Source organism: Ascaphus truei, chromosome 23 (assembly GCF_040206685.1).
Source record: "Ascaphus truei isolate aAscTru1 chromosome 23, aAscTru1.hap1, whole genome shotgun sequence".
NCBI classification, from domain to species: Eukaryota; Metazoa; Chordata; class Amphibia; order Anura; family Ascaphidae; genus Ascaphus; species Ascaphus truei.
In genome coordinates this window covers 7,726,671-7,752,910 of record NC_134505.1, presented here as the reverse complement: position 1 = coordinate 7,752,910, position 26,240 = coordinate 7,726,671, and the positions used below count along the sequence as shown (strand labels likewise).

The 26,240-nt window shown below is 50.7% G+C and overlaps 1 protein-coding gene across 1 annotated transcript in view; it reads right to left on the bottom strand.

The window, feature by feature from the left end:
• The window catches only part of ACE (angiotensin I converting enzyme), a 68,411-nt gene that overhangs the window by 19,017 nt on the left and 23,154 nt on the right, over nucleotides 1–26,240 (bottom strand). Inside the window, exons 3-16 of the mRNA XM_075580398.1 lie at nucleotides 23,725–23,818; nucleotides 22,369–22,512; nucleotides 19,465–19,656; nucleotides 18,814–18,911; nucleotides 18,523–18,695; nucleotides 14,342–14,565; nucleotides 14,080–14,224; nucleotides 9,654–9,752; nucleotides 5,446–5,568; nucleotides 4,481–4,692; nucleotides 3,794–3,930; nucleotides 2,183–2,341; nucleotides 1,181–1,274; nucleotides 457–600 (exon numbers count right to left, since the gene is read on the bottom strand). Of these exons, the coding sequence (XP_075436513.1) occupies nucleotides 457–600; nucleotides 1,181–1,274; nucleotides 2,183–2,341; nucleotides 3,794–3,930; nucleotides 4,481–4,692; nucleotides 5,446–5,568; nucleotides 9,654–9,752; nucleotides 14,080–14,224; nucleotides 14,342–14,565; nucleotides 18,523–18,695; nucleotides 18,814–18,911; nucleotides 19,465–19,656; nucleotides 22,369–22,512; nucleotides 23,725–23,818 (2,038 nt within the window). The remainder of the gene's footprint in view (nucleotides 1–456; nucleotides 601–1,180; nucleotides 1,275–2,182; nucleotides 2,342–3,793; nucleotides 3,931–4,480; nucleotides 4,693–5,445; nucleotides 5,569–9,653; nucleotides 9,753–14,079; nucleotides 14,225–14,341; nucleotides 14,566–18,522; nucleotides 18,696–18,813; nucleotides 18,912–19,464; nucleotides 19,657–22,368; nucleotides 22,513–23,724; nucleotides 23,819–26,240) is intronic.

The window sequence follows — 26,240 nt, the reverse complement described above, 5'->3', positions numbered from 1 at the left end:
CCCTTACTGGTAAGTTTGAGTTAGGATAGGGAGAGACGGAGGGAGAAGGAGATGAGGGAAGAGAGAGGATAGTGTGTTTGGTAAAGATGGAGAGAGAGAATGAGGGAGAGGGGAAATATATAGAAAAAGCAGAATGGAGGGAAAGAAGAAGAGGCGGGAAAGGAGCAGGGCAAAGCAGGAAGAGAAGTAACAGAAAGAAGGTATGGAGAATAAAGAGAAGTCTTGATGTTAATCTAGGTCAGTATGACCATGCCGGCTCTGAAGAACCAAAGAACCGAAGGGGGAAATGTTGAGTACCCCCCGTGTAACTGGAAGGGTCTAGAATCAAACTCCTTCATTATTGAGTCACAATCTCCCAATGTTTCCTCCAACAAGCTCTATGGCTTTATCAAGACCCAGAAGGCCGGGGCAGTCCCTCACAGGTCCTTGAAGACGTGGTTCACTCCCTGATCTCACCGTTCAACCGCGCTGCTTTGTTGCTCAGCTCAACATATCTCATGAACTTGCTGCGGATTTGTTTGCCCGAGGAATCTCTCCAGCCCTTCCAGGCGAAGAGCAGCTCATCGTAGTCTCGCGATTTGGCTAAGATCTCAGACAGGTCTGAAGAGGGAGAAATACGTTGGGGTGTTAAATAAAACCTACAAGCTATGGAGCCTGTCCCTACCCCCCCCCCCACCCCCCGCAAAGTGACAGACTGAAGGAACTTACGACCCATGTAGTGTGTTCCTCCCACCGCAAGGTGAGACAAACAGAAGGTACGTACGACCCATGGAGTCTGTTCCTCTCAAGACAAGGTGGCACAGACGGAAGAAGCCTACGACCCATGGAGTCTGTCCTATACCTCTCAGGGTGACCCAATGCCACCGACAGAAGAAACCTATGGCCCATGGAGTCTGTCCTTCACACCCCAGTGTGACAGTGACATAGACAGAAGGAACCTATAGCTCATGGAGTCTTCCCCTCCCACCACAGAGTGACACATTAGCATTATTCTAGTGCACACCTATGGCAAAGTGACATAGGGAGAAGGAACCTATGGCCGATGGATTCCATATCTCCCACCACAGGGTGACACAGACAGAACATAATGAAGATTCCTCCTCCATTACATTACTTGACCACCACAATTGGCAAAAGGACCTGCAGATGAGCCCCTTGTCGGGTCATATCTCCCACCCACCTGGATCCAGCGGGAGGCACTTGGAGCTCCCCGAGTCCCGGCACACCTTGGCCACGCTGTAGGTAGTTTCCATGTCTGAGACTATTTGGTTGTACTGCCGGAGAGACGAGAGATCGTTTAGAAAATGTGCTCCGGTGAAACCTGGTGAAATCAGCCTTCAAAGCCATGTGGGGACCACCATGCGTGTCCCCTGATCTCATAATCTCATACTTATCCTGGGACTTTCCTTCTCCATCACTAGCCTTCTCTCTTTCACTCTGCCTCATCTTTTATCTTTTCCTCTCACTCTTTCTCTACCTCTTCCCCTCATCCCCATCTCTCTCTCTCTCTCATTCTTCTTACCTCTCCCTTCATCCCCAAATATCTCTCTCTCTGTCTTTCGCTCATGTTCTTCCCTCTCTCTCTCCGTCTTTCTCTCATGTTCTTCTTCCCTCTCTCTCTCTGTCTTTCTCTCATGTTCTTCTTCCCTCTCTCTCCGTCTTTCTCTCATGTTCTTCTTTCCTCTCTCTCTCTCCATCTTTCTCTCATGTTCTTCTTACCTCTCTCTCTCCGTCTTTCTCTCATGTTCTTCTTCCCTCTCTCTCCGTCTTTCTCTCATGTTCTTCTTTCCTCTCTCTCTCTCTACCGTGCCTCGCCCTCTCTCCTTCCTCGTTCTTTCTCTCCCGTTCTCTTGTTCTTTCTCTCCCTCTCTCTCCCTCTTTCTCTCCCTCTCTCTCCCTCTCTCTCCCTCCCTCTCCCTCTCTCTCTCTCCCTCTCTCTCCCTCTCTCTCCCTCTCTTGTTCTTTCTCTCCCTCTCTCTCCCTCTCCCTTGTTCTTTCTCTCCCTATCTCTCCCTCTCTCTTGTTCTTTCTCTCCCTCTCTCTCCCTCTCTCTTGTTCTTTCTCTCTCTCTCCCTCCCTCTCCCTCCCTCTCTCTCTCCCTCTCTCTCTCTCTCCCTCTCTCTCGTTCTTCCTCTCTCTCTCATTCTCTCTCTCTCGTTCTTCCTCTTCCTCTCCCCCTCACCTCTTTCTGCTCGGCCTCCGGCAGTGCCGCCTTGTCGATGTCACTGAGCTTCTTCAGGATGCGTTGGGCCTCGGGGTCCTGGAAGTCACTGTAGTCATATCTTCTCGCCTGCAGCCCGTACTCCAGCGTGTGAGCCGACATGGCCAGGTTCTTCTCCAGCTGCGGATTGGATGGGAAGGCGTGGGGAATTCACACTGGGTCCAAGTGGTCATCTGCCCATGAGGAAGTCACTTCCTCTTCTTGTGCCTCAGGCACCAACATTAGATTGTAAGCTCTCCAGGGTAGGGAATCATTGTCAACGCTATTATTATTATAACTGGGGCAGGGCGTCTTCTCAACGCCTAACAGGTTTCAACAAGGTGTAGGAGGGAAGCATGTTTCAGAGAGAGAGAAGAGTTAGGACCAGAGGTCATTCTCTCAAGCTGGAGGGCGTCAGCTAAGGGTACGTGAGGAAGGACTTCTTACCGGGATGGGAGGGGTGGATCAGTGGAATAGCGTCCCGGCAGAGGGGGTAGGGGGGTAATACAGTGAGGGGAATCGGACACGCTTGGGGCAGACAGAAGGTGAGAAAGGAAGCTGCGGATCTGATAGGACCTGAGGGGGTTACAGCGGGCCGGAGAATGGGCCCCCTGGGGGGGACACGCGGATCTTATGTATATATATATATTTATTTATAGCGCCCACAGTGTACTCAGCGCTTTACAAAGACAGCGCAGGGAATTATAATAACACAATAAGCGCAGCAAAGTCAGACAGTGGGAGAGGGAACCCCTCTCCCGCGGAGCTTACACTCTAGTATGTTGGGAGATTTACAGAGACAGCAGGTGAGGGAATAAGTGCAGGAGATGGCAGTGCCTGACCTTGATGGTGGGTAGGGGCAGTAGATGGCAGTGCCTGACCTTGATGGTGGGTAGGGGCAGTAGATGGCAGTGCCTGACCTTGATGGTGGGTAGGTGCTGTAGATGGCAGTGCCTGGCCTAGATGGTGGCTATGTGCAGTAAATGGCAGTGCCTGGCCTTGATGGTGGGTGGGTGCAGTAGATGGCAGTGCCTGGCCTTGATGGTGGGTAGGTGCAGGAGATGGCAGTGCCTGGCCTTGATGGTGGGTAAGTGCAGTAGAAGGCAGTGCCTGGCCTTGATGGTGGGTAGGTACAGTAGATGGCAGTGCTTGGCCTTGATGGTGGCTATGTGCGGTAAATGGCAGTGCCTGGCCTTGATGGTGCGTAGGTGCAGTAGATGGCAGTGCCTGACCTTGATGGTGGGTAGGTGCATTAGATGGCAGTGCCCGGCCTTGATGGTGGGTAGGTGCAGTAGATGGCAGTGCCTGACCTTGATGGTGGGTAGGTGCATTAGATGGCAGTGCCCGGCCTTGATGGTGGGTAGGTGAGGTAGATGGCAGTGCCTGGCCTTGATGGTGCGTAGGTGCAGCAGATGGCAGTGCTTGACCACAATGTTTGGTAGGAGCGAATGTGGGTGTATTTATGCCACATATCTATCTATCTATCTATCTATCTATCTATCTATCTATCTATCTATCTCTTTATCTATCCATAAGGGGAATGACAACAGCAGGACAGTACAGAGAGCTCTCAGGAGGGCCTGTGCTCCTTACCATGACCTGCTTGTTTGGTTCAGTGATGTTCGTGTTGTATTGCCAGGATGCCTCTGTGTAGCTGTTCCACACCACTGCTGCCGTATTGGTATAGTTGACAAGGAAATTCTCCGCCTCTTTTTCATTTGCTATCTTGTCTAAAAAATAAGAAAGGACCCCCAGCCCCCCTCAGAATACAGATAATCCCACGGCCTTTCATGGTTCATATTTCTGTACACAACCATTTTCAATGAAGCATGGAATTGAAACAACGTGGCCTACCCCAGTGGTACCCCACCCCAGCCTTCGGGAACCCCCAACCGGTCGGGTTTGAAGGACATCCTGGCGTCGGCTCTGGAGGTCCAGTCAAAATGTCTGAGCCAATAATTGAGCCCCTGGTGCTGAAGCTGGGAAGTCCTCCAAGCCTGACCTGTTGGGGCGGTTCTTGAGGGCTGAATTTGGAAACCATTGGTCTAACCCACCAAACACACAGTACTTTTCCTTATTCTCTTACTCTTGGCCGCATTCCAGCGTTTAGCAGGGTGATCTTGTTCTGATATCCCTTCCCTGTATGGCCCGTGAACACCTGCTATGTCTAAAATGCGACAATGGTCAAAGTATCTCAAGTTCTCCAGAACTTTCTCAAATTGAGACTCCTTTGCCAAAACCTTTTGGTGCCATGAGGTTATAAACATTATGAGGTCTCACCGATGTCCTCGGGGTATCCCTCGGGCACGGCTGGTCGCCACTCGAAGTCTGGCCAGCCGAGAGTCTCGTTGTTCTTGGTGTTCTGCTCCTGCAGCCACTTGGTGACGGGGGCGAAGTATTCCAGCAGAGGGGCAACGTCCATCTTATCCGTGCCCGTCATAGTCTTCAGGAGCTCCTGCCAGGGCTTGGAGGACCCTGCACGGAGGACATCCCTGTGTGTGACAGTAGTGTTAATGGGACACGCAGAAGCGCTAAGGGATCTGTGTAGTCTACACTACTTATAGGTCTGTCATCCAATTGAATACGATTTACCTGTATGTGCTTCCAGACATTATGGGGCCATATATATTAAGATGTGCTACTCCTTAAGACACCTTATAGCACAGCTCCATTCAAATAGGGGGCGCACAATGTCTTTTGGCATGGAAGGTATCTTACGGAGTAACACTACTTGGTACACATGGCCCCTTTTTGGCCCACTTACTTGATTCGGGTTGTAAGGCGTCTTCCAGCAGAGAAGGATGGTCTTGTGGAGCGGCGTTTCCCATTAATGAGCATCCTATACTGGACCTTCTCCTTGCCCCTCACATTTTTATGACGCCACGAGGCAGACTCTTTGTCAAGTGGACCTGTACGTCTCTGTAACCCTTTCACATTCGTTGCTGTTCTCCGTCAGACCTACCGATTCATTTTGGGACACTGGGGCAGGAAGGTCATCTCCTGATTGGGTGGGTGAATGTACCAGGCTTGGAGACTTGGAGCCTCCCCTGCATCATTTTAGCAACAATGTTGACCTCTAAAAGCACCACTATTGACCCAGGCGAACGCCCCAGTGTCATCTCTTACAAGAGACGTACAGGAACCTGGCTTCCATTACTGCCCCTGAGAAACTTGTTGGAAGTGTCTATAGTGAATACCTCCCCGGGCACCCCCATGCCACCACCCTGCTCGGTGCCCTCTCTCACCCGAGGGCTTTCCCCGCTTCTAGAGACTGGTAGATGTCGCAGGTGTGCAGGGGACCGGTCTGATTGGCTGCTGTGCAGAGCGCCTTGTGGAATTGGAACTGCAGCACAAAACTCACAAAGTACCTGGAATGAAAGATGAGTCGTCGTATCAAAGGCGTGTGAAGGTGGTAGACATGTGTAGAAGGTACGGCCACCAGCAGAAGGAAACATCAGATGGAAATGCTATCAATGTAGGTCTTCAGCACATGGACCTCTTCCCTCGATTCATCTGTATCTAGAATTCTTGGACGCTCCATTGATTTACTTATACCCCTCCTATTGGCATTTCTCTGTAATCCAACTAGGGGTGTACAAAATATGAAATACACCCCCTTGGCAAGTTCAAAACCGCCAAATCCACGGTATTATATATTACTTAATAGTACCAACTGGAGTTCTACTGGGAACGTGACCTCAAATATACAACCGTAAACAAAGATGACTCCCCAATGCTCATCCAAGATGTCAAGTTTATTTGTACGTTTTCTTCTCATAAGTACAGATGCAACTGCCGGTTGCAGACTGCTTGCCAAGGATAATTTGTGACCATCTCGCAGTAACTCGAAGAGATGGTCCAGAGCAGGCTGTAATGACCCCTTGGGATTAACACAGCGGGGGTCCCCTCGTTTGAATGGGACTCGCAGCCCTGTAGGATTCACACAGCATGAGTCCCATTCAAATGCAGGTACCCCCGCTGTGTTAATCCGGTGGGTCATTAGTCTGGCTGATGGAATCGTGCGGCGTGGGATGGGTTTAATTGCAGAATGCTCAAGGCATTCTCCCAGGCAAGCAGTCAACAACCTGCAGTCGCAGCTGTATGGGTCCTTCAGTTCAATCTTTAGGAACCTGCTCAAAGGGTCTACCCTGATTGGGTGGCCGGCTTAATACGTTTTGGTCAAAAGATTCGCTGATTACTCATGAGAAGGAAATATATATAAATGAACGTAACCATTTGTCATATCGGTTGTACAAAATATGCCCCGATGGTCTGTTCCATGAGGTTGCTCTAAACGGGCAAATATTGAGGGGAAAAAATGGTTATTATCGTGAGCAGAAATATTAAAGCAGCAGTTCAAGCAATAATTTACGTGTGTGTTTTTTTTAAATAAATCAGTTCTGTACTATGAGAAAATACTTGTAGCATATAAAAAAAATAAATGTTTTAAAGACATTTTTAATGTTTGTAATGTAGGAAGCATTTCCAAAGTGACAGCCCCCGTCCCCTTCTGATAGGCTCTGGCTCTTGAGACCGGCCCTCTCTCTAGCAGTGCACCAACTGTATCTAGTAACTGCCCAGTCAATCATATTCCAGGAACTACATTGCCCACAATGCTGTGCAAGAACTGAATGAAATAACCCTGAGCACAGCGATGGATTACAGGAGAATGGATCGATCTGCAGCTTCGCTAATCACTCGTCAGTGTGCGGATTGTATTGATGCACATACTGATCTGCAGCTTCGCTAATCCCGTGTCAGTGCGCAGATTGTATTGATGCACATATTGATCTGCAGTTTAGCTAATCCCGTGTCAGTGTGCAGATTGTATTGATGCACATATTGATCCGCAGTTTAGCTAATCCCGTGTCAGTGTGCAGATTGTATTGATGCACATATTGATCTGCAGTTTAGCTAATCCCGTGTCAGTGTGCAGATTGTATTGATGCACATATTGATCTGCAGTTTAGCTAATCCCGTGTCAGTGTGCAGATTGTATTGATGCACATATTGATCCGCAGTTTAGCTAATCCCGTGTCAGTGCGCAGATTGTATTGATGCACATACTGATCTGCAGCTTCGCTAATCCCGTGTCAGTGTGCAGATTGTATTGATGCACATATTGATCTGCAGCTTCGCTAATCCCGTGTCAGTGCGCAGATTGTATTGATGCACATATTGATCTGCAGCTTCGCTAATCCCGTGTCAGTGCGCAGATTGTATTGATGCACATATTGATCTGCAGTTTAGCTAATCCCGTGTCAGTGCGCAGATTGTATTGATGCACATATTGATCTGCAGTTTAGCTAATCCCGTGTCAGTGCGCAGATTGTATTGATGCACATATTGATCTGCAGCTTCGCTAATCCCGTGTCAGTGTGCAGATTGTATTGATGCACATATTGATCTGCAGTTTAGCTAATCCCGTGTCAGTGTGCAGATTGTATTGATGCACATATTGATCTGCAGTTTAGCTAATCCCGTGTCAGTGCGCAGATTGTATTGATGCACATATTGATCTGCAGTTTAGCTAATCCCGTGTCAGTGCACAGATTGTATTGATGCACATATTGATCTGCAGCTTCGCTAATCCCGTGTCAGTGCGCAGATTGTATTGATGCACATATTGATCTGCAGTTTAGCTAATCCCGTGTCAGTGCGCGGATTGTATTGATGCACATATTGATCTGCAGCTTCGCTAATCCCGTGTCAGTGCGCGGATTGTATTGATGCACATATTGATCTGCAGTTTAGCTAATCCCGTGTCAGTGCGCAGATTGTATTGATGCACATACTGATCTGCATTTTAGCTAATCCCGTGTCAGTGCGCAGATTGTATTGATGCACATACTGATCTGCAGCTTAGCTAATCCCGTGTCAGTGTGCAGATTGTATTGATGCACATACTGATCTGCAGTTTAGCTAATCCCGTGTCAGTGTGCAGATTGTATTGATGCACATACTGATCTGCATCTTAGCTAATCCCGTGTCAGTGCGCAGATTGTATTGATGCACATATTGATCTGCAGTTTAGCTAATCCCGTGTCAGTGTGCAGATTGTATTGATGCACATACTGATCTGCATCTTAGCTAATCCCGTGTCAGTGTGCAGATTGTATTGATGCACATATTGAATGGGGAAACAAATATATATATATATTTTTTAAAACGGCAGCGTGAACTGCAGCTTTAATATCCCGGTGCACACACCTATACCCTTCCTGCACACGGGATAATCGTCTCTCCCCGTTGCCCTGTACCAAGCCTCGCTTCTTACCCCAGTGACTCTGAGAATGGAATGCCAATGAAAATGGTGCCACATTAGTGCCAAAATCAACCGCTGTTCTCTGGACAAAGAGGTCGTGAAGAACTAGAAGAGGCTGCATTGAAGGCTAAAGAAAACGTGCAACCCTAAGCCAGATGTTGGATAAAGGAGATACCTTTCTATTGAAGGCCTACTGTACCCAGCACGTATCTCCTTAGATCCGCGTCCAGAAACCTGCTTATGGTTCCGAGGTTCCATAAAGGATCCAGTGCTCTTCCTTCTCGTACCGATCACCCCCCTGCTGGGGTCAATTTACCCGAGTACCTCAAATCCGACTCGTGTCTATGTTCCTTCAAGACCTCGCCTGTGTCCTACGTTAAACCTGTTCATAGCTGTAACTTGTAGTGTCGTCAAAAATATTCTTTTGGCCTCAAGAGATACTTCAAAACGAGAAGTAAATCTCAATGAATGTTTTCCATGGTGCAATCTACTATATGTATTAGAGTGTTTGTCTGTGTGTCTCATTATATGTGTGTCATTATGTGCGATTGTGTGTCATTATGCACGTCTGTGTGTCTCCTTATGTGCGTCTGTGTGTCTCATTGTGAACGCCCAAACTATAAGACCTACAACAACCAGACTTGGAAGTGTTACTTTATGTATCACTATAAGGCGACTGTGTGGGTTTGGATCCTCTCGCACACCCCAAAGGCGAGACTGCTAGGGACGTTCCGATCCCATAGGTCTCAAGCAAGTCACCCACTGGCTGTTCTACCTGGGAGGCTGTGTGTCTGGTGACATCATAATGCACACAGCCTGGTGGCAGATAAGGAGAGTCGGAGAGATATAAAGGTTACACAGAAAGCAGACGGAGAGAGAGGGAGAGAGGAAGTCAGGCGGCGCGGGAGGAGAGAGTGAGAACGCGGGAGGAGGAGAGAGAGGCGGAAATAATTTGGGACATCATAAGGTATTAAAAGAAAGTGATGGGAGGAAGAGAGATGAATGGGGGGAGAGAGAGAGAGAAGGGGAGTGGGGGGGGTGAGGGGGGGATTAGAGGAGGGAGAGAGGGGCGAGAGTTGGGGAGAGACTCATGCAAAGCCGTGAAGTTTAGCTAGTATTTTATAAATACATACATGTATCTCTGCGTAGGGCAGAAGTGTAGGCCCCGCCCCTGGAAGGTACCATTACCTGATGTAGGGGGTATTGCCTGGAATATGGTATTTTGCGCCGGGATCAAAATGATTCTCGTCCCGTGCGATCGGGGGAGCGATGCCTTGATATTTCGTTCTGAAACAAAGACAAAGTGACAGTGATCCGGAAACAAGCCCCCTGTCATTTTCGGACACTGGGTCAGTAAGGTCTTCTCTGGCTTGGGTGGGTGAATCTACGGGGGCTTAGAGACATGAAACTTCCCCCATATTGTTTGAATATTGACCTCTAACAGAAACAGCGCTGACCCAAGTGCAAGCCCCAGTGCCAGCCCCAGTGCCAGCTCCAGTGCCCAGTCCCAGTCCCAGCTCCAGTGCCCAGTCCCAGTCCCAGCTCCAGTGCCCAGTCCCAGTCCCAGCTCCAGTGCCCAGTCCCAGCTCCAGTGCCCAGTCCCAGTGCAAGCCCCAGTGCCAGCTCCAGTGCCCAGTCCCAGTCCCAGCTCCAGTGCCCAGTCCCAGTCCCAGCTCCAGTGCCCAGTCCCAGTCCCAGCTCCAGTGCCCAGTCCCAGCTCCAGTGCCCAGTCCCAGTCCCAGCTCCAGTGCCCAGTCCCAGTCCCAGCTCCAGTGCCCAGTCCCAGTCCCAGCTCCAGTGCCCAGTCCCAGTTCCAGTGCCCAGTCCCAGCTCCAGTGCCCAGTCCCAGCTCCAGTGCCCAGTCCCAGCTCCAGTGCCCAGTCCCAGCTCCAGTGCCCAGTCCCAGTCCCAGCTCCAGTGCCCAGTCCCAGTGCCAGCTCCAGTGCCCAGTCCCAGCTCCAGTGCCCAGTCCCAGCTCCAGTGCCCAGTCCCAGCTCCAGTGCCCAGTCCCAGCTCCAGTGCCCAGTCCCAGCTCCAGTGCCCAGTCCCAGCTCCAGTGCCCAGTCCCAGCTCCAGTGCCCAGTCCCAGCTCCAGTGCCCAGTCCCAGCTCCAGTGCCCAGTCCCAGCTCCAGTGCCCAGTCCCAGCTCCAGTGCCCAGTCCCAGCTCCAGTGCCAGCTCCAGTGCCCAGTGCCCAGTCCCAGTCCCAGTGCCCAGTGCCAGCTCCAGTGCCCAGTCCCAGTGCCAGCCCCAGTGCCAGCTCCAGTGCCCAGTCCCAGTGCCAGCTCCAGTGCCCAGTCCCAGTGCCAGCTCCAGTGCCCAGTCCCAGTGCCAGCTCCAGTGCCCAGTCCCAGTGCCCAGTCCCAGTGCCAGCTCCAGTGCCCAGTCCCAGTGCCAGCTCCAGTGCCCAGTCCCAGTGCCAGCTCCAGTGCCCAGTCCCAGCTCCAGTGCCCAGTCCCAGCTCCAGTGCCCAGTCCCAGCTCCAGTGCCCAGTCCCAGCTCCAGTGCCCAGTCCCAGCTCCAGTGCCCAGTCCCAGCTCCAGTGCCCAGCCCCAGTGCCAGCTCCAGTGCCCAGTCCCAGTCCCAGTGCCCAGTGCCAGCTCCAGTGCCCAGTCCCAGTGCCCAGTCCCAGTGCCAGCCCCAGTGCCAGCTCCAGTGCCCAGTCCCAGTGCCAGCTCCAGTGCCCAGTCCCAGTGCCAGCTCCAGTGCCCAGTCCCAGTGCCAGCTCCAGTGCCCAGTCCCAGCTCCAGTGCCCAGTCCCAGCTCCAGTGCCCAGTCCCAGCTCCAGTGCCCAGTCCCAGCTCCAGTGCCCAGTCCCAGCTCCAGTGCCCAGTCCCAGCTCCAGTGCCCAGCCCCAGTGCCAGCTCCAGTGCCAGCTCCAGTGCCCAGTGCCCAGTCCCAGTCCCAGTGCCCAGTGCCAGCTCCAGTGCCCAGTCCCAGTGCCCAGTCCCAGTGCCAGCCCCAGTGCCAGCTCCAGTGCCCAGTCCCAGTGCCAGCTCCAGTGCCCAGTCCCAGTGCCAGCTCCAGTGCCCAGTCCCAGCTCCAGTGCCCAGTCCCAGTGCCAGCTCCAGTGCCCAGTCCCAGTGCCAGCTCCAGTGCCCAGTCCCAGTGCCAGCTCCAGTGCCCAGTCCCAGTGCCCAGTCCCAGTGCCAGCTCCAGTGCCCAGTCCCAGTGCCAGCTCCAGTGCCCAGTCCCAGTGCCCAGTCCCAGTGCCCAGTCCCAGTGCCAGCTCCAGTGCCCAGTCCCAGCTCCAGTGCCCAGTCCCAGTGCCCAGTCCCAGTGCCAGCTCCAGTGCCCAGTGCCCAGTCCCAGTGCCAGCTCCAGTGCCCAGTCCCAGTGCCCAGTCCCAGTGCCCAGTCCCAGTGCCAGCTCCAGTGCCCAGTCCCAGTGCCCAGTCCCAGTGCCCAGTCCCAGTGCCCAGTCCCAGTGCCAGCTCCAGTGCCCAGTCCCAGTGCCCAGTCCCAGTGCCCAGTCCCAGTGCCCAGTCCCAGTGCCAGCTCCAGTGCCCAGTGCCCAGTCCCAGTGCCAGCTCCAGTGCCCAGTCCCAGTGCCCAGTCCCAGTGCCCAGTCCCAGTGCCCAGTCCCAGTGCCAGCTCCAGTGCCCAGTCCCAGTGCCCAGTCCCAGTGCCCAGTCCCAGTGCCCAGTCCCAGTGCCAGCTCCAGTGCCCAGTCCCAGTGCCCAGTCCCAGTGCCCAGTCCCAGTGCCCAGTCCCAGTGCCAGCTCCAGTGCCCAGTCCCAGTGCCCAGTCCCAGTGCCAGCTCCAGTGCCCAGTGCCAGCCCCAGTGCCAGCTCCAGTGCCCAGTCCCAGTGCCAGCCCCAGTGCCAGCTCCAGTGCCCAGTCCCAGTGCCCAGTCCCAGTGCCCAGTCCCAGTGCCAGCTCCAGTGCCCAGTCCCAGTGCCAGCCCCAGTGCCAGCTCCAGTGCCCAGTCCCAGCTCCAGTGCCCAGTCCCAGCTCCAGTGCCCAGTCCCAGCTCCAGTGCCCAGTCCCAGCTCCAGTGCCCAGTCCCAGCTCCAGTGCCCAGTCCCAGTGCCAGGTCTCGGTGACCTTGACAAGCCTGAGCTTCGGGCGACCAAAACATGAGACGTGCAGCACGGTAATGTACACTGGCGACACACTTTATTCGAGCTCGGCTAGTCCCACGAATTCGGGTATACCCGGGTGTATTGAGGTTTGTGACTGTTTTCTGCCCGAGTGCATTGAGTTATTTTCCAAGCAGTGATTGAAGCATTTTATTCCCGCTGGCTGCAATACTGCACAGTATATATATATATGCTGCATTACAATTCATGAATTTATGCCATCTGGTAGACACGCGAAGCATTGCAGCCTATTAAATCCTAATCATTATCATTTAACAGATCAGCCGCCCATCAGCCAGGCATGAACCCAGGCTGGGAAGGCAAATGCAACGGGGCTTGTCAGAGGTGAGGAGCGGCGCATTCCAGGTATCTGCCAGGTACATACTGGGTATTTGCTCGAATAAAGTGTGTCGGTGCAGTACGCCGTGTTGCACGTCGCATTTTAGTGGCATAATCAGTCCTTGCCCCCATAGCAGACAATCAGATGTTGGGTGCCCGAGGGACAGGTAGATAAAGTAATTTGCTGAAGGTCACAAGGAGAGCCGACAGTGAGATCTTATCCAGGTCACCGGCTTCAATGGCAGTGATCTTACCACCAAGGCACATGGTCAACTCTTTGAGGCACCAGTGCAGGTGTATCACCTACCCACCAATTATTATCCAAGGAGAACTGGCACAAAACGTTGCTAGTAAACGTGGTGCATCGAGACGCAGAAGTGGATACATCCCATTATATTATGATCGTCTATGTAACTCCTCACAAACGTTCCACAAACACAAGCTAACACTCTTGAAACAAAATGACACAGCACAACCACCTCCATGCATTGACTCTCTGTGCTCCAAAATTGCCTCGACACCTCTCCCCGTTGGTGCCAGTAACGTTGTGTTTGTAGCGCTGCGTGCCGTATTGGCGAAAACGACAATATTTCAGCCCCGCGCCCCATGGCGGGCGCCAGTCCGGTGATCTTCCATCTCACACTATTCCTGATCAGTATTCAAAGATGAGGTAAACATTGCTCTGTTTCTCTTTGTGTTTCTGTTTTCTGCCCTTCTCTTCGCTTGCAGCTTCATTTATGTGGAAACGTAGATCGAGACAGCAGATCGGAAACCACTCTTCCCACCACGGCTGCCCATTCTCCTACCTGCTGTAACATCTCAGACCCTGCTTGATCCTCAGCTTGCTTTCATGCCTTATGTCTATCCCAAGCATGGCTGAAATCCCTCACTGTATTACCCCCCTACCACATCTGCTGGGAAGCTATTCCACGAATCCACCGCTCTTTCCTTCCTCACATTACCCCTTAGCTGCCACCCTCCCGCTACAGACTATGACCTTTTCTTCTAGCATTTCTCTTTCTCTGAAATATGCTTCCCACCTCAAACCCTGTATGTCGTTTCTTCAATGTCATGTGGCCACCACTGTTCCATGTAGACAGGAAGAACATAGAGACGTTAGGGGGTCAGGTAGCACTATATGTGGACCATGCTGCTAAATATTCCTGTCTGGTGCCTGTCCTCCTCTGTTGTTTACCTGAGGTACCACCAGTCGTAGTTGTATCGGTTGGGTGGAGTGCGCCCGTTGAAGACATTCCATCGCCATTGGTCAATGAGGTATCCGAACGGCAGGAACGAGATCTTCTCCAGGGCCATCTTCAGCAGGTAATTAATATCGCTCTCTACAAAGGGAAGGAAACGCTGGGAATCTCAGAACGTGGGTCTCTGAAGTGGGAGCTTGTGAGGCTGTAACACTGGGGGGCTGAGAGCTTAGGTGTCTCTCCGAGAAGAAGTCTCACCTTCATCCTCTGTGACTGCTTCCAGGAGCCCGATCTTCTTCAGATGCCCGGGTGTGGACACCGAGAGGGACAGCACGTCCCCTATGGCCTCGTGGAAGCCTGGGTTTGCCCCGCCACGGAACGTGATCGGCTGGTCCTTGTACTGCAGATAATATTCCACGTGGCCCATCTCATGGTGGACAGTGAACAGCTGCTCCATTGTAACCGTGGTACATTGCTTTATTCTGCGGGCGTGGGAGGAAGGACAATAACCGTATAAGTATTATATAAGTAATATACGTACTGTAAGTATTATATAAGTAATATACGTACTGTAAGTATTATATAAGTAATATACGTACTGTAAGTATTATATAAGTAATATACGTACTGTAAGTATTATATAAGTAATATACGTACTGTAAGTATTATATAAGTAATATACGTACTGTAAGTATTATATAAGTAATATACGTACTGTAAGTATTATATAAGTAATATACGTACTGTAAGTATTATCACACCTTGTAACCTATGTATTAAGGCCCGGAGGAAAAGCAAGGGAGCAGGGATATCTTTAATGGCTAACTGGTAGTTAAAACGAGTGCGAGCTCTGAGGATCAGTAAGGTCCCGTTGTCCTTATTATACCCCAGGAGAAAGCATGATGTGCAGAACCAGACACACCCCCCACCCCCTTATTACATCATGTCCCTAATCCTATTACACCATGTAACTTTTCCATACAACTCCTATTAGTCCATATAACTACTCCCTATAACACCTTCCTAATGCCCCCTATTACTCCATATAACTACTCCCTATAGTACCTTCCTAATTCCTCCTATTACTCCATATAACTACTCCCTATAGTACCTTCCTAATGCCTCCTATTACTCCATATAACTACTCCCTATAACACTTTCCTAACCCCTCCTATTACTCCATATAACTACTCCCTATAACACCTTCCTAATGCCCCCTATTACTCCATATAACTACTCCCTATAGTACCTTCCTAATGCCTCCTATTACTCCATATAACTACTCCCTATAACACTTTCCTAACCCCTCCTATTACTCCATATAACTACTCCCTATAACACCTTCCTAATGCCCTCTATTACTCCATATAACTACTCCCTATAGTACCTTCCTAATGCCTCCTATTACTCCATATAACTACTCCCTATAACACTTTCCTAACCCCTCCTATTACTCCATATAACTACTCCCTATAACACCTTCCTAATGCCTCCTATTACTCCATATAACTACTTCCTATAACACCTTAACTCATCCTGTTACTCCATATAACTACTCCCTATAACACCTTCCTAACCCCTCCTATTACTCCATATAACTACTCCCTATAACACTTTCCTAACCCCTCCTATTACTCCATATAACTACTCCCTATAACACCTTCCTAATGCCCCCTATTACTCCATATAACTACTCCCTATAACACCTTCCTAAATCCTCCTATTACTCCATATAACTACTCCCTATAGTACCTTCCTAATGCCTCCTATTACTCCATATAACTACTCCATATAACACTTTCCTAACCCCTCCTATTACTCCATATAACTACTCCCTATAACACCTTCCTAATGCCTCCTATTACTCCATATAACGACTCCCTATAGTACCTTCCTAATGCCTCCTATTACTCCATATAACTACTCCCTATAACACCTTCCTAATGCCCCCTATTACTCCATATAACTACTCCCTATAACACCTTCCTAAATCCTCCTATTACTCCATATAACTACTCCCTATAGTACCTTCCTAATGCCTCCTATTACTCCATATAACTACTCCCTATAACACTTTCCTAACCCCTCCTATTACTCCATATAACTACTCCCTATAACACCTTCCTAATGCCCCCTATTACTCCATATAACTACTCCCTATAGTACCTTCCTAATGCCTCCTATTACTCCATATAACTACTCCCTATAACACTTTCCTAACCCCTCCTATTACTCCATATAACTACTCCCTATAACACCTTCCTAATGCCTCCTATTACTCCATATAACTACTTCCTATAACACCTTAACTCATCCTGTTACTCCATATAACTACTCCCTATAACACCTTCCTAACCCCTCCTATTACTCCATATAACTACTCCCTATAACACTTTCCTAACCCCTCCTATTACTCCATATAACTACTCCCTATAACACCTTCCTAATGCCCCCTATTACTCCATATAACTACTCCCTATAACACCTTCCTAAATCCTCCTATTACTCCATATAACTACTCCCTATAGTACCTTCCTAATGCCTCCTATTACTCCATATAACTACTCCATATAACACTTTCCTAACCCCTCCTATTACTCCATATAACTACTCCCTATAACACCTTCCTAATGCCCCCTATTACTCCATATAACTACTCCCTATAACACCTTCCTAAATCCTCCTATTACTCCATATAACTACTCCCTATAGTACCTTCCTAATGCCTCCTATTACTCCATATAACTACTCCCTATAACACTTTCCTAACCCCTCCTATTACTCCATATAACTACTCCCTATAACACTTTCCTAACCCCTCCTATTACTCCATATAACTACTCCCTATAACACCTTCCTAATGCCCCCTATTACTCCATGTAACTACTCCCTATAGTACCTTCCTAATGCCTCCTATTACTCCATATAACTACTCCCTATAACACTTTCCTAACCCCTCCTATTACTCCATATAACTACTCCCTATAACACCTTCCTAATGCCTCCTATTACTCCATATAACTACTCCCTATAGTACCTTCCTAATGCCTCCTATTACTCCATATAACTACTCCCTATAACACTTTCCTAACCCCTCCTATTACTCCATATAACTACTCCCTATAACACTTTCCTAACCCCTCCTATTACTCCATATAACTACTCCCTATAACACTTTCCTAACCCCTCCTATTACTCCATATAACTACTCCCTATAACACCTTCCTAATGCCCCCTATTACTCCATATAACTACTCCCTATAGTACCTTCCTAATGCCTCCTATTACTCCATATAACTACTCCCTATAACACTTTCCTAACCCCTCCTATTACTCCATATAACTACTCCCTATAACACCTTCCTAATGCCTCCTATTACTCCATATAACTTCTTCCTATAACACCTTAACTCATCCTGTTACTCCATATAACTACTCCCTATAACACCTTCCTAACCCCTCCTATTACTCCATATAACTACTCCCTATAACACCTTCCTAAATCCTCCTATTACTCCATATAACTACTCCCTATAGTACCTTCCTAATGCCTCCTATTACTCCATATAACTACTCCCTATAACACTTTCCTAACCCCTCCTATTACTCCATATAACTACTCCCTATAACACTTTCCTAACCCCTCCTATTACTCCATATAACTACTCCCTATAACACCTTCCTAATGCCCCCTATTACTCCATGTAACTACTCCCTATAGTACCTTCCTAATGCCTCCTATTACTCCATATAACTACTCCCTATAACACTTTCCTAACCCCTCCTATTACTCCATATAACTACTCCCTATAACACCTTCCTAATGCCTCCTATTACTCCATATAACTACTTCCTATAACACCTTAACTCATCCTGTTACTCCATATAACTACTCCCTATAACACCTTCCTAACCCCTCCTATTACTCCATATAACTACTCCCTATAACACTTTCCTAACCCCTCCTATTACTCCATATAACTACTCCCTATAACACCTTCCTAACCCCTCCTATTACTCCATATAACTACTCCCTATAACACCTTCCTAATGCCTCCTATTACACCATATAACTACTCCCTATAACACCTTCCTAATGCCTCCTATAACTCCATATAACTACTTCCTATAACACCTTAACTCATCCTATTACACCATACAACTGCTCCCTATAACTCGTTCCTAACTTCTCCTACTGCTCCAAAGCACACGATGATACTCAGTATCACTATATCAGAGCTCCTCCTGTTGACACTCCTACAATCACAACTTGACGTGCACGGAGCGAAAATGAGAGCGACGTGACCTGTTTCATTGACACAATATGTCAATTCTGCTCACCATTTGCCTGGGATACACAGACCCCAAAACGGCAAGTTGTGTTCCTCTATAGACAGACCCCCACGTTCCTGCCACTTAATGCTGCCCCAGTTGGTCACCTGAAGTCCTGCCGGTTGTAGAAGTCCCAGGCCGACGCGTGGCACACCACCTCTCGCCCGTCCGCCGGCTTCTCCAGCATCGACTTCTCCCAGAACGGGACCGGCATCTCCAGCAGGCCCAGCGACGTGAAAAACTCCTCGGACACCCGGAACATATGCGTGGCGTTCCAGCCCTGAGGGGGTGACACAGAGAGAGACAGTAGACCTGCCAACCACCACCCCCCATCGTGAGGACCCAACTTGAGTAGCCAACTGGGATTTGGAGTCCAGAAGTTCACGCATGGCCATTACCTTCTGCTTCATGGTATTCGTCACGTCTATGTTGGTTTTGTTGGGGAAGGGGACCATCATATCGTAGATGTTGTTCCACTGCTGGGCCCACATGTTACCTGCAAAACACCAAACACAAGTCAGGGGCCACCCTGCTCTTCATGGTCGCTCTGTAGCGAACCCGACAGAGTCTCAGGGACTTCAAATGATGCATGGTGGCGACCACTTGACTTAGGACCTCTGGTAGAAAATGGGATACTCCCAAACATTTGTATGTACCCATCTTGTTCTTACAGCTGCCCCCAGGAAGATACAATGTCCCTAAACCACCCAGCAGCAGAGATACTTCTAGACAAGTCCCTGCTAAAGAAACCTTCTTGAAATGGGACCCCCCTCTTTTCATACACCCCCTCCCCCCACCCCTCCTGCTGTCACCAAATGGTCTCTGCCACCGGCAGAGCCAGAAATGACATCCTAAGAGGTGACAGCCGGGGCGGCAGAGAGATGCATGACACTGAACATGGCGGCACACAGAAGGAAACCATGAAGTCCATCAACAAGCAGGATTGAAATGAATTCATCTCTTTAAGGTCTACATCATAGGGGTGAACACCAGCTGTGCCTTGCACCGAGCCTCCTTCCCTCCCCCGGACCATGCTGGCGCTCTCTCACCCAGTAGATGAGCTGGGATGGGACCCATAAGGTTGATGTACTTGGCCCCATAGCGCTCGTACAGTTTCCTGCGCACAAAGGCGTGGAGGTTGAGGTAGAGGGGCTCCAGCTGCTGGTATAACTTCTCCAGGTCCTCCTCGAAAGTGGGCGAGGCGTACCAGGAGCGCCAGTACGCCCCCGTGTCCTGGAACCCTGTACGGGATGAGGAGAACGACACAAAGATTATGGGGCGATGTTTGGTCAAGGAAAGTTTGGACTTATGGATTCGCCGCCCCCCCCCCCCCCCCCAGCTGATTTTTTTTAGGGGGTGGATGCAAATACAAGGTTGACGCCCGAAGACGCCGAGTCTGACCCATTTCATTATATTACGTGCCCGTCCTCTTTAACTCGTGCTACTAACACTCGGAGGTTGATGGACATGGGGAGCAAGACTTGGAGTAAAGGTCTCGATCCATTGACGACAAGAGATGCACGATGAAAATGAGGCACTTTGGCTGATCCATGCATCCACTAGCCCTTCAGCCAAGAAGACTTTTCCCAGGTGAGGCATGCAGTACACAATGTCCCCACTGGAGGGAAGCAGGGAGACGGTGTTTCTGTCCCTATGTTAGAACGGAGGGAGACCAGCAGTAATACATTTACAGTGAGGGAGAGTCAGAGGAGGCACCATGTGGGGGAGAGGTGGGGGTATGGTAGAGAGAGAGGTGGGGGTATGGTAGAGAGAGAGGGGTGTGGGAGAGAGGTGGAGGTGTGGTAGAGAGATGGGGGTGGGTGAGAGAGAGGTGGGGGTGTGGGAGAGGGAGAGAGAGAGGTGGGGGTGTGGGAGAGAGAGAGAGAGAGAGAGAGAGGTGCAGGAGTGGGAGAGAGAGAGGTGAGGGTCTGGGAGAGAGAGGTGGGGTGTGGGAGAGAGAGGTGGGGTTGTGGAAGAGAGAGGTGGGGTGTGGGGGAGAGAGGTGGGGTTTTGGAAGAGAGAGGTGGGGTGTGGGAGAGAGAGAGGTGGTCTGGGAGAGAGGTGGGGGTCTGGGGGAGAGAGGTGGGGGTGTAGGGGAGAGAGGTGGGGGTGTGGGAGAGAGAGGTGGGGTGTGGGAGAGAGAGAGGTGGTCTGGGAGAGAGGTGGGGGTCTGGGGGAGAGAGGTGGGGGTGTGGGAAAGAGGGAGAGGAGGGCGTGAGAGAGAGGTGGGGTGTGAGAGGATGGGGAGAGAAAGAGAGGTGGGGTGTGGGAGAGAGAGAGTGGTGGGGGTGTGGTAGTGAGGGAGCGGAGGGGGAGAGACAGAGGCGGGGGTGTGGTAGTGAGGGGGAGGAGGGGGAGAGAGAGAGGTGGGGGTGTGGTAGTGAGGAAGAGGAGGGGGAGAGAGTGGTGGGGGTGTGGAAGAGAGGTGGGGGTGTGGCAGAAAGATGTGGGGGTGTGGGAGAGAGGGAGAGGAGGGGGAGAGAGAGAGGTGGGGGTGTGGAAGAGAGGTGGGGTGTGGCAGAGAGATGTGGGGGTGTGGGAGAGAGGGAGAGGAGGGGGAGAGAGAGAGGTGGGGGTGTTAAAGAGAGGTGGGGGTGTGGCAGAGAGGGAGAGGAGAGGGAGAGAGAGAGGGGGGGTGTGGGAGAGAGGTGGGGGTATGGCAGAAAGATGTGGGGGTTTGGGAGAGAGGTGGGGATGTGGGGGAGAGAGGTGGGGGTGTGGGAAAGAGGGAGAGGAGGGGGTGAGAGAGAGAGGTGGGGTGTGAGAGAGGATGGGGAGAGAAAGAGAGGTGGGGTGTGCGAGAGAGAGGAAGGGGATAGTGAGAGATAGGTTGGGTGTGGGAGACAGAGGAAGGGGAGAGTGAGAGATAGGTTGGGTGTGGGAGAAAGAGAAGTGGGGGTATGGAAGATAGAGTTGTGGGGTGTGGTACTGAGGGGGGGGGAGGGGGGGTGAGAGGTGGGGGTGTGGAAGGGAGAGAGGTTGGGGGTGTGGGATGGAGAGAGGTGGGGTGTGGGAGAGAGAGAAAGGTGGGGGGGTGAGAGAGAGAGGTGTGGTTGTGGCAGAGAGAGAGAGAGGTGGAGGTGTGGTAGTGAGGGAGAGGTGATGTGTGGGGGGAGAGGTTGGGGTGTGGGGGAGAGAGGTGGGTTGTGGCAGAGAGGGAGAGGAGGGGGAGAGAGAGGTGGGGGAGAGAGGGGTGGGGGGGATAAAGGTGGAGAGGAGAGAGGTGGGGGAAAGAGAGGTGGAGGAGAGAGAGGTGGAGGTTAGGGGGAGAGAGGTGGAGGCGGAGGTGTGGGGAGAAAGGGGGAGGTGTGGGGGAGATAGGTGGGGTGTGGCAGAGAGGGAGAGGAGGGGGAGAGAGGGAGAGAGAGTTGGGGGAGAGAGGTGGGGGAGAGAGAGGTGGAGGTGTGGGGGGAGAGAGGTGGAGGCGGAGGTGTGGGGAGAAAGGTGGAGGTGTGGGGGAGAGAGGTGGGGTGTGGCAGAGAGGGAGAGGAGGGGGAGAGAGGGAGAGAGAGTTGGGGGAAAGAGGTGGGGGAAAGAGAGGTGGAGGAGAGAGTGGTGGAGGTGTGGGGGAGATAGGTGGAGGTGTGGGGGGGAGGGAGAGAAGGTAAGAAAGGAAGCTGAGGATCTATTAGGACCTGAGGGGTGCAGCAGGTCTGAGAATGGGCCGCCTGGGTGGGACACGCGGCTCTTCTCTGCCGTCATAGTCTGTGTCTCTATACACAATAACCTATATGCCAAGAAGAGTGGCTGAAGGAGCGGCTCAGTGAGTGAAGGCGCTCACCCTGATAGGGGAACCGGGTGCCATTCCCGGTGTTGGCTCCTGGTGACCTTGAGCCCAGTCTCTCAGGCACCCAAAACATAGACTGTAAGCTCTGCGGGGCAGGTCCCGTTCCTGCCACAGTTCTGTGTCAGTTCTGGTATCGGGAAGCCATCTCTTCCACTTTCTCACTCACCGTCCATGCGGTACGCCTTGTTGCTCAGCTCCACGAATCTCTGATACTTCTCCCGCAGCGGCACGCCGGCCGAGTTATGCCAGCCCTCCCAGGCGTACAGGAGCTTCTTGTAACTGCGCGAGTTGGCCAGGATCTCCGTCACCTCTGGCAGGAGAGAGACGGAAGCACGGGCACATGTAGGGTTAACAGATACAAAGGACAGTCACAATAAGACAAGGTCCGGGGCACATACAGATAAAGCCGATAGTAATCCCGTGGGTGAATCGGCCTCGCCAACTCCTCACGCGCTCGGCCGGTTCAAAACGGGGATGGATGGATGGATGGATGGTTAAATGGATGGATGGATGGATGGATGGATGGATAGATAAATGGATGGATAGATGGATAGATGGATGGATAAATGGATAGATGGATGGATAAATGGATAAATGGATGGATGGATGGTTAAATGGATGGATAGATGGATAGATGGATGGATAAATGGATGGATGAATGGATAAATGGATGGTTAAATGGATGGATAGATGGATGGATAAATGGATGGATGGATAAAGGGATAAATGGATGGATGGATAAATGGATGGATAAATGGATGGATGGATAAATGGATGGATAAATAGATGGATGGATGGATAAATGGATGGATAGATGGATAGATGGATGGATAAATGGATGGATGGATGGATAAATGGATGGATGGATGGTTAAATGGATGGATAGATGGATGGATGGATGGATGGATAAATGGATGGATGGATGGTTAAATGGATGGATAGATGGATGGATAAATGGATGGATGGATAAAGGGATAAATGGATGGATGGATAAATGGATGGATAAATGGATGGATAAATGGATGGATGGATGGATAAATGGATGGATAAATGGATGTATGGATGGATAAATGGATGGATGGATAAATGGATGGATGGATGGATGGATGGATAAATAGATGGATGGATAAATGGATGGATAAATGGATGGATGGATAAATGGATAATTGGATGGGGTAAATGGATGGATAGATGGCTGGATGGATGGATGGGTGGATAGATAAATGGATAGATGGATGGATGGATGGATGGGTGGATGGATAAATGGATAGATGGATGGATGGATAAATGGATGGGTGGATAAGGGGATGGATAAATGGATGGATGGATGGATAAATGGATTGGTGGATAAATGGATGGATTCCTGTTGGAGACTTTCTACCACAGCATGTTGTGACCCAAAACATACATGCATTCCTGGCCATATGGGCAGTCAAGAGGTCATTCCCCTTACTGCAGACAAAGGGTTACTCAACCTCCTCAGAGCGTCAGAAGACGGACTTGTATTTTGAAGGCCCCCTACCTGGCTCCAGGGACCAGCAGTTGGTGGTCACGTTGGGTGGACACACCTTCGCCGTTGAATAGATGCTGTCCATTTGGCTGAGAATCGTGTTGTACTGGATGAGAGAGAGAGAAAGAGAAAGAGGATGATGCAAACTCAGAACTAACAAAAACAAAAATACTGCAAGTCAGACCAAAACCTTCCCATGGGGGACTGGGGCACCTGAGCAAGACCTCTCCAGGGAAACTCCGAGCTCCATTACTCAGACAGGGTTACCGGGTGTCCAGATTTGAACCGGACTGTCCTGTATTTGGACTCTGGCCAGTAAAAAAATGATAGGTAACACTGGACACACACGTGACCGGTATTACCTCTCTGGACATCGTGACCTCCCCGGCTTGGGAAGGCCGCGGGGATGTCCCCGAGCAGTGCTGTTGCTAGGGGGCCTTAGCATCCCGATTGGCTGCTGGATAACGCAATCCCATCAGGAGGAGATGTCGGGGGCCTGGAGGTGGGGCCGAGGAGAGGAGGAAACAGCACGGAGCAGTGAGAGGCGTGGCGCGCTTCTGGAGCAGGGCCACACCTTTCACCCCAACCCTAAGCCCAAAGGCTTCCCGGGCGCGGAGAAAAGACTTGGCAGCCCATGAGACTCGACACGACCTGCCAGCGTAATCGCTGATGTCTAACTGTTTCTGTTTTTTTTTAATAAGACAGGAATGCCAGCGTCAGCTCCCCGGGACTCGGAAACTCAGCAGAGAAGAGATTTGTGACTAGGAAAAGAAAATCTACGTACGTGTCAGCAACTTGCAAGCAAATATAACATCTCTACCGCGAGGGTCCTTATGCCAGGGTCAGCGCTGGAGCTGCCTTAAGAGTTTTCGTGCCCCTGGGCTAAGCGTAAGTTGGGGTCTCCCCACACCCCCCAGGTGAAATCGTTTGTTGAAATTCTGCAACTATTGCGGCAGGCGCACACGTGTTATTTATCGACGCGTCTCTTTCTGATTTATCCGGTTTGCGAAGTCACAAATAGCGAGAGATTTGGAGAATCCGCCGCGTCCGCTTGTTTGGAAGAGTCCAAAAGCTGCTCAGCGCCGCTTTGCAACAGCAGCCAAAGGAGAGTCGGGACGCCGAGCCCCAGATCTCCAACGCTCCGTTAGGTCCGTTACCGTCCCGGGCCGTCTTAACGAGGATCTTCAATGCTCAACCACAAGACGCCAAGCCCCAGATCTTCAGCGCTCCGTTAGGTCCGTTACCATCCCGGGCCGTCTTAACGAGGATCTTCAATGCTCAACCACAAGACACCAAGCCCCAGATCTTCAGCTCTCCGATAGATCCGTTACCGTCCCGTGACGTCTTAACGAGGATCTTCAATGCTCAACCACAAGACACCAAGCCCCAGATCTTCAGCTCTCCGCTAGATCCGTTACCGTCCCGTGACGTCTTAACGAGGACCTTCAATGCTCAACCACGAGACACCAAGCCCCAGATCTTCAGCTCTCCGCTAGATCCGTTACCGTCCCGTGACGTCTTAACGAGGACCTTCAATGCTCAACCACGAGACACCAAGCCCCAGATCTTCAGCGCTCCGTTAGATCCGTTACCGTCCCGGGCCGTCTTAACGAGGATCTTCAAAGCTCAACATGAGACATCCAGTCCTGTTTTCCTCCGGGGAAAAGGGCATGGCGTTCCCCTAACAGTCGTTAGTGATAATAAGACGTAAAACAGGTGTCTCCCCCGTAGCAGCGTCAATCCCCATTTGGGGTACCGTAGGACTTTAACAAGATGTTAGTTAGTTCCTACCTACTGTAAGGGCGACATTACACCCATCCAGACCCTGAATGGGAGTAACCAAGTAACTTCTACACCTCCCCCTACACCCTCCTTTATACAACGCGGGGAGAGACACCTGGGATATCTGGGAGATATGCTTATTAGTATACGCGCTGCGGAAATATGTTGCCGCGTTACAAATATACGACGATATTAATACTACTCAAAGGATTAAAATGATCAGGTGTCCCAGATCTCTCTCTTTTTTTTTAACATGCAATAATGCCCCGATCGGCACCAGCGCAGTTTGAAGGAATAACCTCCTAAATGTGACATCATCTTTCATGTCTCCAAATGCAGCCGCTTGAGATATGACTGGGGATCCAGAGCGGGTATGAGCTATAAATGAATAACTCTGCATTTCCAAACTTTGTCACGTTACACGGAGATTATTAGTGTATGTGAGTGTTCTGTGTATGTGTATATGATTATAAGTGTATATGAGTGCTCCGTGTATGTGTATATGAATATTAATATACGTGTGTTCCGTGTATGAGTATATGGTTATTAGTGTATGCGTGCATTCCGTGCATGTGTGCGTTCTGTGTCTGTGTATGTGTGCGTTCCCTGTATGTGTATGTGTGTTCCGTGTATGCGTGCGTTCCGTGTATGTGTATGCATACGTTCCGTGCATGTGTATGCGTGCGTTCCGTGCATGTGTATGCGTGCGTTCCGTGTATGTGTATGCATACGTTCCGTGCATGTGT